This window comes from Rhinopithecus bieti, unplaced genomic scaffold, assembly GCF_001698545.2.
Source record: "Rhinopithecus bieti isolate Rb0 unplaced genomic scaffold, ASM169854v2 scaffold_11655, whole genome shotgun sequence".
Lineage (NCBI taxonomy): Eukaryota > Metazoa > Chordata > Mammalia > Primates > Cercopithecidae > Rhinopithecus > Rhinopithecus bieti.
The window spans coordinates 272,407-285,834 of record NW_016806861.1 but is presented as its reverse complement, the minus strand read 5'-3'; the positions used below and the strand labels follow the sequence as shown (position 1 = coordinate 285,834).

Sequence of the window (13,428 nt, the reverse complement as noted above, 5' to 3'; positions counted from 1 at the left end):
GAAGATTTGAAATGTTACCAACGTATATAAATGATAAATATTCAAGGTGATGGATATCCCAAATATCCTTCTTCTTCTTCCTCTTCTTTTTTCTTTTTCTTCCTCTTCTTTGATCTCTCCTCTTTCTCCTCCTTCTTGTTCTCCTTCTCCTTTCTTCTCTTCTTCCTGTTCCTCCTTTCCCCCCTCCTCCTCCTCTTCTTCCTCTCCCTCTCCTTCTCCTTCTTATTCTTCTTTTTTCTTTTTTCTTTTTTTTGAGACAGAGTCTCCTTCTGTTGCCCAGGCTGGAGTGCGGCGGCTTGATCTCGGTTCACTGTAAACTCTGCCTCCCGGGTTGATCTTTCCACATCAGCATCCTCAACAGCTGGACCACAGGCGCAGGCCACCACGCCCGCTTAATTTCTCACAGAAAGAAAAGGTTTCTGCTACCTTGCCCAGGCTGGTCTTGAACTCCCAGGGTCAAGCGAGCGCCACACCCTCTACAAAGTGGTAGGATTATTGGCGTGAGCCACGGAGTCCTGCGGAGACTCTCGTTTTTCTTTCTGCTCACCTAAGAAGCCCCTGCTGTGTCCCTAAGTGTTCCCGCCTCGCCCCTGCCCACACCCACTGCTCCCTAATTTCTCTCACAGGCTCCCACTGCCTCCTCCTGCGCTGGCGCACGCTCAGGTCTTACCCGCCAGCAGGTGGCGGAACACGATTTTCTGTCCTCTGCGGCTGAGCCCTGCCGTCCCCTCTTCTCTATGTCTTTCGTCTAGTTCCAGCCTGGATACGCTTCCTTAGCAAAGGGTTGCCCTTGGCAACAGGAGGACGCGGGCGGGCGGGCTTGGTTCCCCGCGAGTTTCATAGCACCCGCCTGCGGTCTGAGGCACCGGCTGAACCATGTCGGAGATCCTATGCCAGTGGCTCAACAAGGAGTTGAAGGTGTCCCGGACCGTGAGTGAGTGATCATAGCCAGGGGCGAGCGGCTGAGGGGCTAGCGGGGCGCAGAGCCTGCAGCTCAGAGCACTCAGGGAAGGTTGGGGGAGGGGCGCGAGCTGCGCAGGTGGGGCACCTGAGGAGCCGGCAGCACCCCACAGTGAGCAACTCTGCTAGGTAGTGCCCCAGGTCCGTCCCGCCACCTCCCTACAGCTCACCCCAGCCAGGGAAAGGCCTTGTCACGTCCCCCTTCTGCCGCTCTCGAGTTACCCTTGTCACGGTGGGCCCAACCCGCAGGCATTTTGACTTGTGATGCGGTTCTGGGCAATCAGCGGGTTTAGGAAGGTCTCTTTTGCTTCTGTGGAGAGGAAACTTTGCTGAACTCTGTAGTCTGACCCTAACGATGCCTCCTTCACATCACCAGAAGCAGAAGCATGATGTGCTTGCTGGCTAGTCGATGAAATATGAAGCCCCTGGACAAGTTACAATACCTTCTCTGAATGTGTTTCCTTCTCTGTAAAATGGACCTAATAATGCTTTCCATACTTAACTGACCGGCAGGGGAGGGTGGGTGTAAAATAAGTTAATGTAGAATACGTTAACATTTACAAATTTTAGTAAATTTTAAGCCCCAAATCACAAACTTTAGCTATTTCTGGTCACTATTGGCTCTTGCCCAAAGCTGACCTTATTCACCAACCTAATTTTATCCTAACCATGCAGTTGCCACCCAAAGTTTCCAAGTCTGACAACCGCAGAGGCAATTTTACATGCTGGGAGCTTCCTTGACTGCCTGGTAATTCTTCAGTAGGAGTTCATTTTCAGTTGGGTTTTTTTTTTTTTTTTTTTCTTAAGGGAAGAGGTTTTCAGAAAGTCATTTCAGTCCATTTTCCCAGAAGAACTTGCTTAACACCAGCTTGCTACCAGAGAGGCAGTGGTGCCAGTTCAACCTTAGGTTATCCACAGAAGTTGCTAGATCGGTAGTGTTTCTGTGGGTGCAAAGTAGTTATTAATACTCTCAGCATGAGGATCTTTAACACAGAGCATCTCCTGTTGCATTTCTTGAGGCATAAACGTCAGACTCTTTCTTTGTCAAATGACAATGTACACACTGCCTATGAACTGCCATAAATTCTTCCCTGGTATTCTATAATTATCCCATTGTGTCTCCAACTGTTTATTTGCTAAAATATGATGGACTGGGCACAATATTTAGCATTTATTGTTTCTTATTCCTGTCTCACCATAGGAGCCAAAATAAAATATCATGCCCTTAAGTTGTACTCTTCTAAAGGAAAAGCAGATACATATTGCTTAGTTTAATTAAGTTCGTTTATTTTATTAGTAAAAACCACACCCGGGCTGGGCACTGTGGCTCATGCCTGTAATACTAGCCCTTTGTGAGGCTCACGCAGGCGGATCATGAGGTCAGGAGTTCGAGACCAGCCTGGCTAACATAGTGAAATCCTGTCTCTGCTAAAAATACAACAATTAGCTGGGCATGGTGGCGGGTGCCTGTAGTCCCAGCTACTTGGGAGCCTGAGGCAGGAGAATCGCTTGAACCCGGGAGGCAGAGGTTGCAGAGAGCCGAGATCATGCCACTGCACTCCAGCAAGACTCTGTCGCAAAAAACAAACGCGGCAAGACTCTGTCTCAAAAAACAAACAAACAAAAAACAAAACAAAACAAAAACCACCCTTTGCTGAAGTCCCCAGGACTCTATTGCAACATTTTGAAATACTTTTAGGAGAAATAAATGAAATTAATAAAGATACATAAAATAAAAACAGTAGATGCCATTATAATTTTAATTAGTTTTGGAAATTTTGGTTTTGAGAGGTGGAGAAAGAATGACTTCATTCTGTAAACATGAAAAGACTGAAGACTAAGTAAGAATTTTGACAACATTTAGCCTATGAATGGAAAATTCCTGGCATCTGCTTTCCTGAAGTATAGATCTGGAAGCTAGCAGAGACACCCAGTTTTAATGGAGTGTCCTGCTTTCCATTTACTAGCAAATGTATTATTATTATTATTTTTTATCTCAACTACTATAAGAGAGATAGACCTAGAGAGTCCTCAAGGAGGTAACCAGATTCCACATTGTAAAAGGCCTTTGGACTATAGGGAACACACTTAACTATGTTTGTAAGCCAACAAGCTAGGATTTGCGCACCCAAGGAAGCACATTTCCTACTGCTGCTGTCCCATCACCAGATAAACTGTTCTGTGGTGCACAGCGGAAGGCTTTGGATGGTTAGTAGAATCTATCATGGAAGGACTGTGAGTGGGTGCAACCTCTGGGGAAAGTAATCAGGCAACTTCTGGGTAAGGGAAATGTAAAGAGCAAGAACTTGGAGGTTAGAAAGCTTGGAAATCTTTTGGACAAGTTATTTACCTAAATTTCATCATACTTAAACACAGCAATAATAATGATACCTCATCTGGTTGTATCAAGATTAAATGGGATATTAAATGTAAAGCATTTAAAATAGCACTTTGGACATAAATTCTAAATCTTATTTCTCCGCGTCTATCAAATAAAAATAAAGGCACCAACGTATAAGGATATTTGAACAAGGATGTTTATTGCTACATGAATTACAGGGGCAAAAATAAAAATTGGAAACAATCTGAGTATCCTTCAGAAGTGTAATGCTTGGATAAATGGTGCTTTATTCATACTATGAATTGTTATGCAGTTACTACAAAGAATGAGTTAACTGCTATAACTTTTGGCCTAAATATTTATGTATTTTTGTCAAGTAAAAGCCAAAAGTTAGAGCTTACTGTGACTAGTATAATTATATATTTGTACCAATTAGGAAACACACACTTATGAATATGGACATTTATATGAACATGAAGAAAAGTATGGAAAGACATATACTGGACTATTGACATACACATGAATCTTCATATTATGGTTTGCGTAAGAATAGAGCAAAGTGTGGAAGGATATAAACAAGTGTGTTATAGGGATCACCCTGGGGAAGTGGGAGATTTCTAGCTTTTCTTTATACATCTCTGTTATCTGGTTTGTTGCTTATATTGCCTTTGTAATTTGAAGGGAAAATTCAATAGAGCATTAAAGATAAAAAATCAAAAGAAGCCAAATGTCACGTGACAAAATAGGGGAAAAAGAGGTTTAATACTTTAGTTGAAATGTCATAAGCGTATTATAATAAAGTATTGTGGGAGCTTGTGGAGCAGTCATATGGAGTTCAAATGAAGTCTACAAATGAAAGAATAATAAATAATGAAAATTATCCCTTATTGAGCGTTTATGTGGTTATACTATACCCTATTCTAAGCTCTTTACATATATTTTCTTATTTAATCTTAAAAACAACCCTAAGAGGTATTGCCCTGGATGTTCAGGTGAGTCAGGAGGAGGAGAGGGCTTAGTAGTTTGTTCAAGGTCTATAGCTAGTAGGCCGTAGAGATAGAATTTGAACTTAAGCTTTTAGGTCCTATATTGGACATTAAAGTTTTAAACTTAGGTATAAATATATATGTTTAAGTAACTCTCTCAAATATATTCATTTGAGCTCTTTTTATAAGGATTATTTTTCATTTGAAGTCACAAGAGATACAAAAATTCAGCCATCTAGGCATGTTATAATACCATAGGGCATAACCTAATTCCTAGATGATTAAGTGGCAAAGGTGGATGAATTAGTGTTTGTTCAGAAGTGGCCCAGTCCATCGTTGCTTATTGGGACAAAGAAACATGAGAGAATGCCGAGCCTGTGCATGTGCTGCCTTGTGAGGCTAAATAATGGTTCCATTGTTGGAGGGGCAGTCAAAGCTAATGTGTGCTGTGTTTTACTTTTTCTGATCTAGAGATATTTCATCTAGATAGCAGTGACAGGTGAAATTAGATTAGATTAGAGTCATAATTCCTGCCCCTCTGACTTACAGTAAGTACTTTAGAGAAGCCACATTGTTCAGTAGTGTTTTCCAATGTTACTTCTACTACCAAAAGCTTCTGAAATTACAATAGTTGTGAATTATTCTACTGTTAGGGCATATTCCTATTTTAAATAAGGTTAATTAATATATTGGGATATATTAATCATTGCTTACATGATATATCAAAAAATTAAATAGATAAATTTTTGTGAGTTTTAAGAGATAATCTATGCTCCTTGTTGATTGGGTTTGGGTTTTTTTTTTTCCAAATGGGTTTCCATAGATGATTAATCTTGTCCTTTTATATTAAACCTTAGTAGCATTTGTTTTGGAGAGTGATATTTTCTACTCTTTGTCCTAAATTTTAGGGGCATCCTCTCCTGCATTAATGATACTTTCTTAATTTGTTCTTTTGTCCTAACATTTTCAGAAAGATCATATTTTATTTTAAGAAGAGATAGAGATATCAAAAAATCCCATTGAATATTTATTTTTATGCAATAAAATAAAATAAAAGTTCATAACGTATTGTGGTAATCTTACCACATTACGGAATCATATAACTTTAGATCTGAAAAATAATCTTGGACATCATTTAATTCTTTAGCAGATGAGGAAATCTAATCAGATGTGTTAAGAGCATTGTTTAGGATTATGCACCTAGGTAGTAGCAAGCTAGCAGGAGATTCTGGGCCTGCTGCCTTTTAGTTCTTGTCTTCTTTAAACCGGGAGTCTAAACCTTACACATTTTCTCATACTTAAACTCTCAGAATCATTAGAAAATATACTGCTTCTGATGTAAAGCAACAGATTTTGATACTTCCTGGCTAGCCTTGCAGCGTTTTTCTTGATTAAAACTTGGCTATCATTGACTAAAAATTAATACAGCAAGTCTAGTAGCAGAAGGCTATTGTGTAAATCAAAGCAAAAATTTTAAGAAATAGAGTTCCAAGAAAAGACTGATGCTCAGTATTTTCACAATTAAAAAGGGTTATAATATAGCAATTGAGATTTAGTTTCAGATAGTAAATCTCAGGAATTATGACAAAGCCTTCAAAGGATAAAACTGTGAAGACTGGGCATCCTATTCTAACTAAAGGAAAGAAAACATCAGTATCCCCTGCCGAAGATCACAGGACACATCTGTAGTTGCACAAAGTTAGATTTATAGATTTGTTGTAACAAGAGAGAACATGTACCATGAGGACTGCGGGGCATCTCATTAAGAAGGTGCTAGAAATGACTTGGGCTTGTGTTAGGTGTTTTTGAGGAGGGTTCCAGGAAGTGGTGCCTTGCTGTGAATGAAATCCTGTCCAGAAGCATAGGCAATTTTATGATTTAGGTATCTTAATAAATCTTATCTAGAAGGTGAGAAAAATGATCAAAGCAAAGCTATAATTAGTAGAGAAGCAGCAATCATTCTTACTGGCCGCAATAGGGACATACTTAGTTATTTTTGTGTTTTGGACAATATTCTTGTTTTGGTCTGAGCTCAGACATGATTACAGAGGGATTTTGTTTTTGTTTTGCTCCATCAGTGTCACAGAGTCTGATGTTGGTGTGCTGTGAAATTGGTTATATTCAGCAGGAGAATGCCAAGGCCTAGCTGTGAGCACCCAGCCAGTTTCTAGGAACACCACAACCTGATAGGGCCATGCCAGTTCCAAGCCTTCAGCAGGGTTTTTTGTTTGTTTGTTTGTTTTATCTCAAATGAGAGTAAATTTGCTTGGCTTTTTAAATGTAGTTGATAGTGCAGGCTAGATCTTTCCTACTCTAGTAAAGGAGGAGTAAAGGCCACAGAGTGTAAAATGGTATGGGTCTGCAGTTCCTTACCTCAAAAATTCTAAAATCCAAAAATCTCTGAAAACTGCAACTTTGTACATTACTCATTTGGCAGCAAAACCTGACCAGAAATGCCATGAGGCTGTTTAGTCCTTATTTATTTCACTGGATGTGACTATTTAAATATTTTGCTGTATCAATAGACTGTGTTTAAGTACAGGTGCTTCCCCAGACCAGTGGGGGAGTTATAGCCTATCTGGCCTAAAGAGTGGACCTGTATATGAATGCCAGGAATTGCCAAATATTTGCTTTCTGAGTACTGAATTGTGTTTTAAACAAGCATGTTTGTACTGCAATCATTAAGGATCTGTTATTCACAGTTTGTATAATTAATATGACCTGTTTTCTTAAATTAGAAGACAGTAATAATAACAATAAAAATAATCACTGAACTTTCACTGTGGGCCAGGCAGTGTGCTAAGCATTTTACATACAATATTTAATTCTCAAAACTACTCTTACAAGGTAGTGCCCATCACTCTCTCCTTTTCACAGATGAGAAACTGTGGCTACATAGTTGTCCAAGGTGAAGCAGCTTGTAAATGAGCCACGAGTCTAACAGAGAATCTTTCTCCAGAACCTGTGTTCTCCTTATCACCATGTGGAATGTGGATGGCTTTCTGTGCTTCCTCCAGCTGGCTAAGGGCCATTTTGATGGAAAGGCACATAGATCATTTCACCTGCTGTCCCAGCCTAACATAGACCCATCACAGAGGCCCGCATCAAAGATTTATTCAAAAAGGAAACTTTAGTGATGAGGACCAGGCATGTGGCTTGGAAGATTAGAGGCAGGGTTGAGTTGCTGCTAAATAATTTTAATCCCAGATGTAAGTAATTTTGGGTTTAGGATGAAGATTGTCACTGGGCTCCCATGGTTTATTTACTTATCATATTCTTTCATTGTTGCTTGTTCTGGAGTCAACCTGCCTCTTTTTCCCCATACAAAATTTCAATTGTTAATGCAAATTACTTTATAGAGGTGGGCATCCTGAAATTAATCATAGTATTCAGTGACATTTGTGGGAAGAAGAACATGACAAACCAAACAGAAAAAAAAAAGTAAGCGTTTTCTTTCCTTTTCTTTTTTCCTCACTGTTTCTCTCTCTCCCTATCACCTTTGTCTCTTACTCTGTCTCTCTCTGGCTTCTTATCTGTCTTCTTTTATTTTTTGACATGGAGTCTTGCTCTGTCACCAGGCTGGAGTCCAGTGGTGCAATCTCGGCTCACTGCAACCTCCACCTCCCGGGTTCAAGCAATTCCCCTGCCTCAGCCTCCTAAGTAGCTGGGGCTACAGGCACATGCCACCATGCCCAGCTACTTTTTGTATTTTTAGTAGAGACAGGGTTTTACCATATTGGCCAGGCTGGTGTCGAACTTCTGACCTCGTGATCCGCCCGCCTCAGCCTAAGGTGCTGGGATTACAGGCATGAGCCACCGGGTCCGGCCCTGTCTTCTTATTTTATACGTTTTAATCTATTAGTCCTAGTGTATACACTTTTCTTCAGCTTTTTCTTTCCTTGTCTAATTTCTTATATGTGTTTTTTCTTTTTCTTTTAACTTTTTTCTCTAAGTTTCCCCTTTGTTGCTTTTCTCATTGCTATATTCTTCATTCATTGTTGTAGTTTCTGCTGATTTGGCACGTGGGAAATTTGAAGTGTCTTATGCATAAAAAACTTCAGACAAATGTTTTGGTACTTGCTTCTTTGTTGTTAACTACTATGATAATGAAGTACGTAAGTGCTTACTATCCTTCTTTAACCTTTATACTATAAACACCTCTACTTTATCCATATCATCATTGCCTTATTAATATTTCATGCCATTTCAAAGGAAATGGGTAATGATTTTATTTTTCTGGCTACCTTTTTGTAGAAAATGGTTTGCTACAGGCCGTTTGTCAGCCAAATTGAAGATGAAGGAAAGGGATTTAGTATTCCCCAGTTATTCCTGGGCTAGACTTTCAGCATTCAGTCAACGTGAACAACAGGCACAGTGCAAACCCCAGAGGGAGGCAGGAAGGGAAAGAGATTACCTGAAGGTAACATAGCAACAGCTCTTGAACAGAAAGCAATAAGCCAAAAACTGGGACAAGAGCCTGATGGCGTAGGAAGAGAAAGACACAGGTACATCCATAGATGAATAATGGTTTTAGGTCCAGTGGCTCTTTAGAAAACTAAGGGAAGTATAGGGATAGGCTAGGGAGGAGAGAAGGGAAGAGGCAGAAAGAAGGAAGCAACAGACAGAAGAGGTGAAAGACACAGCTAGAGCACCCTGGGTGGCACATTGAGGGTCGTGGTGGCAACGAGAGCTTTGGAGTCTGTAAGGGAAGGAGAAAGCTGCAGTGACACAGGAGGAGGTGGCACACTTTGGCCCATTGGAGCAGAAAGAACCCTTTGGATTTCAGTTGCTTTAAAGACTACTGAGGTATGAAGCTGGAAGACACTTGGAGAATAACAGATGACATTTGGTATAAGATCAAGCCAATCCTCATTTTAGTAGCATTCAAGGCATTATGATATTCAAGTGGTGTCGCATTAAAGTCAGAAAAAGTCGTTGCCTAGGTTATGAAGCTCAAGCTTAACTTGTGCTGTAAGGTGTTCCAGGCGGTACAATAGATCTAGCTGAATTATAAAACTCAGGTATGCCATGGATTTCAAATTCTGCTGCTGGAAGCTTTGGGACATATGGTTCTCTAACTATATTTTCTCAAGAATTGCTTCAGTGTTTCACATTAAGACATAGCTTTGGAAGGACAGATACGACTGATAGGAAGGGCATCAAACCATCAACTCTGAAAGAATGTATCATGGGTTTAGAGTGAGATCATTCTACCCTGAATAGTTTTAAAATGATGATAAAACTGGTCTGTTTGTGGAAAAGCTTGCTAAACGTCACTAATAGGCGCCAGACTGTGGACTTTAAGAATAGATGGAATGTGTCTGTTCTCACATGAACTATAGCTGAACACAAGTTTATGTGATTGGAAGCTTTCATTTTCCTAGAGCTTATAAAAGTTTCATTTCTTTTTACTTATTGCTAAAGTGATCCATAGACAAAAGCACTGTTTCCCCTTAATGTTTTCTACCTTTTATTTTTTCTATTGCTAATAAAAAGTATGTAACCATAATTAATAGATTTTAATTCTAGACAGTTCAAGAACTCACCCTGAATAAATAGAATCAATGGGAATCATTGACATCTTTTTAAACTATTTTATTATTGTATTGACTCAACTTTAAGGATTGGGGTATTCCTCTGAGTCTAAAGGGTTTTGAGAACAGATCTTAAGAAAGTCTTAGGGAAAACTGTGGTCTGGTATCAGATTTGCAAAAAAGTATCATAATATGGTGTAATCTTAGGAGTGAGGACTGTGCAGTGGCTGTTATGGAGCAACTTAGCTCACCTTTCTGCAACCACACAACCAAGCGTCACGTCTACAAATCATGAAGGAATGTTATTTCTTCACGGTCAACTAGCCACCTCATTATTAGTCAGACAGGTAAAATAGAAGAATCTGGTAAAAATGAATTTGTGATACTGAATGACATATAACATTTCAACCGATGCTGACTAAAGGACCCTGATGGAAGCATGTTGAATATTTGTGGAGGATTTTGAAGTGATTTGAGAGATGATGGCTTTGGCCTGTGATAATATAATTTGTTTTATATATAATCCTTAAATACCATGTAACTCTATATATTTTACTTTATAAGAAAAATACAAGTAACTCAAAACTAAGAACATTTTTTTAAAAAAGCAAATTCTATTGAACACTTAAAAAAATATTTTTTCGTGGCTGGGCTTGGTGGCTCATGCCTGTAATCCCAGCACTTTGGGAGGCTGAATCGGGTGGATCTTGAAGTCAAAAGATCGAGACCAACCTGGGAAACATGGTGAAACCCCCCTCTCTACTAAAAATACAAAAATTAGCTGGGTGTGGTGGCACATGCCTGTAGTCCCAGCTACTCGGGAGGCTGAGTCAGGAGAATCACTTGAACCTGGGAGGCAGAGATTGTAGATCATGCCACTGTACTCCAGCCTGGGCAACAGTGAGACTCCATCAAAAAAAAAAAAAAGAAAAAAATTCTGCACTTATCATTATGTGCCTACTATGTGGTAGGCATGGTACCCAGCAATTCTCAAACACTATTGCATAAGAGAGCTATTAATATTAAATGGCTCTCTGAGATCAGATATAGATATGGTTATCTCTATTCTAGACATGAGGCTGAAACCTAGGAAGATGAAGCAGCTTGCCCAATGTCACACAGCTAGTAAGAGGCAGAGCCAGGATTCCAAGGCCGATGTCTCTGGCTCCAAAGTCAGTTTTCTCTGGGCTATCTCTCCATGATTGCATGGGACAATAACTGGGCCATAGTGTCCCCTCTGAACCATGAAGGAGAAGTTTGATTATGTTCAGGAGGTTTTATTTAAGAAGGTGCAAATGGCTTTAGTAAACTTTCCATTGTTTTACAGGTTAAAATGAAGTCTTTGTTTAAAAGAAGTTAGCTTGCATCTCACTTGGCCAAAATATGCTATCATCATAGATTGCATGGGTTATCCAACTAAAGTATTAGAGTATAATTTTATAAAATATCTTTAAGGCTGGTTTTAGATCTAACGTTATTTACAAATTTTTTGGTAGCATTTTTTTAAAAAATTGTATCCATTGTCTTTCTCTTCCTTCAAAAATTTGTATTTCATCAATTATTGATTTATATTTATTTGGGGATCTTTGTAAAATATCTATGTTAAATGTCAACCTTTCCTTTGGTTATTAAAAGATGTTTCTAGAAATATATTCATAGCATTTTGAATTCCAGTTAAATTGTGTAGTTTTAGTGTATGTATATTTAAAGGGATCATTAGCTCTATGAGCAACATTGTATTCATGGTTTTTATCTCAATGTTTTGAAACTCAGGTCCCAAGTCATTTGCAAAGGCATTTTCCAGTGGCTATCTACTTGGAGAAGTTCTACACAAGTTTGAACTTCAGGATGATTTTTCAGAATTTTTGGACAGCAGGTTAGTGAGATTATTCTTTGTTGTTGTTGTTATTGATTTGTTTTGAGACAAAGTCTTGTTCTGTTACCGAGACTGAAATGCAGTAGCGTGATCATAGCTCACTGCAACCTCGAACTCCTGGGATCAAGCAATCCTCTTACCTCGGCTTCCCAAATAGGTGGGACTACAGGTGCATGCCACCACGCCTGGCTAATTTTTGTATTTTAGGTATAGACAGGGTTTTGCCGTGTTGCCCAGGCTGGTCTTGAACCCCTGGGCTCAAGGGATCATCCTGCCTCAGCCTTCCAAAGTGTTGGGATTACATGCGTGCACCTCTGTTCCTGGCCTACTCTTTACTTTCAAGAAAAGTTAATTTCTTTGGCATTTGGAAAATCCAAAGTTAACTTCAAAGAATCATTAATCATAAGATCCCTTCCAAACCTCAAACACCCAAGCAGAACCTTTAATATGGAAATTGTTCCTTCCTGGCACATACATATTTTATTTTCTCAAGAGTACAAAGGAGAGACTGTTATACGGTTGCAGCAAGACCTCATCTCTAAAGGGGACTTATTTTACACCAGATTTCTTCCGGTTTTGTTAATCGATTGTTCCTTCTTTTAAGAGAAGAAGTGAAACAACATATAGTGCCTTGGGTAGACAATTAGTATTATTATTTGTGGTTTAAAAATATAAAATAGAACTTAACTACTAATAAAAAATTCACAATGGTTTTTGTTTTTAGTGGCTATATTGAAATATAATTTATGTACCGCAATTCACCTAATATATTCACATATTTAGTATCTTCACAACCATCGCCACCATCTAAACACCCAACCTCTGGCACCTACTAATCTACTTTTCTGTCTCTATGGATTTGCCTATTCTACACATTTTATATCAATGGAATCACACAATTTGTGACATTTTGTGACTGGTTTCTTCACTTAGGATAATGTTTTCAAGGTTCACCCATGTTAGCAAGTATCAGTATTTCTTCATTTCTATTTATTTTCTGAATAATTTCTATTATATGGATATACCATACCATATTTTGTTTATCTATTTATCAATTGATGGATACAATCCTCCTTTGGTATTCTTGGGGTATTGGTTCCTGGACCCTCTACAGATATCAAAACACAATAGGGCAGCCATTAAAGTTTAAAGTTCCAAAATCATCTCCTTTGACTCCATGTCTCACATCCAGGGCACATTGATGCAAGAAGTCAGCTCCCATGGCCTTGGAAAGCTCCGCCCCTGTGACTTTCAGGGTACAGCCCCGCTCCTGGCTGCATTCACAGGCTGGTGTTGAGTGTATGTGGATTTTCCAGGTGCATGGTGCAAGCTGTGGGTGGATCTACCATTCTGGTTTCTGGAGGACAGTTGCCCTCTTCTCATAGCTCCACTAGGTGGTGCCCCACTAGAGACTGTGTTTGGGGGCTCTGACCCCACATTTCCCATCTACACTGCCCTGGCAGAAGTTCTCCATGAGGGCTCCATGCCTGCAGCAAACTTCTTGAATGCTTTGCTGCTTAGAAATTTCTTCCACCGGTATAGGGGGCGGAGCAAGATGGCCGAATAGGAGCAGCTCCAGTCTCCAACTCCCAGCGCGAGTGACACAGAAGACCGGTGATTTCTGCATTTTCAACTGAGGTACTGGGGTCATCTCACTAGGGAGTGCCGGACAATCGGTGCTGGTCAGTTGCTGCAGCCTGACCAGCGAGAGCTGAAGCAGGGCGAGGCATC

At 39.7% G+C, this 13,428-nt stretch overlaps 1 protein-coding gene across 1 annotated transcript in view; it reads left to right on the top strand.

Moving 5' to 3' along the window:
* The first annotated feature begins 712 nt into the window (after positions 1-712).
* Positions 713-13,428, top strand: part of SPEF2 (sperm flagellar and cilia associated 2) — a 198,216-nt gene continuing 185,500 nt past the window's right edge. Inside the window, exons 1-2 of the mRNA XM_017878302.1 lie at positions 713-934; positions 11,595-11,697. Of these exons, the coding sequence (XP_017733791.1) occupies positions 877-934; positions 11,595-11,697 (161 nt within the window). The 5' untranslated portion in view covers positions 713-876. The remainder of the gene's footprint in view (positions 935-11,594; positions 11,698-13,428) is intronic.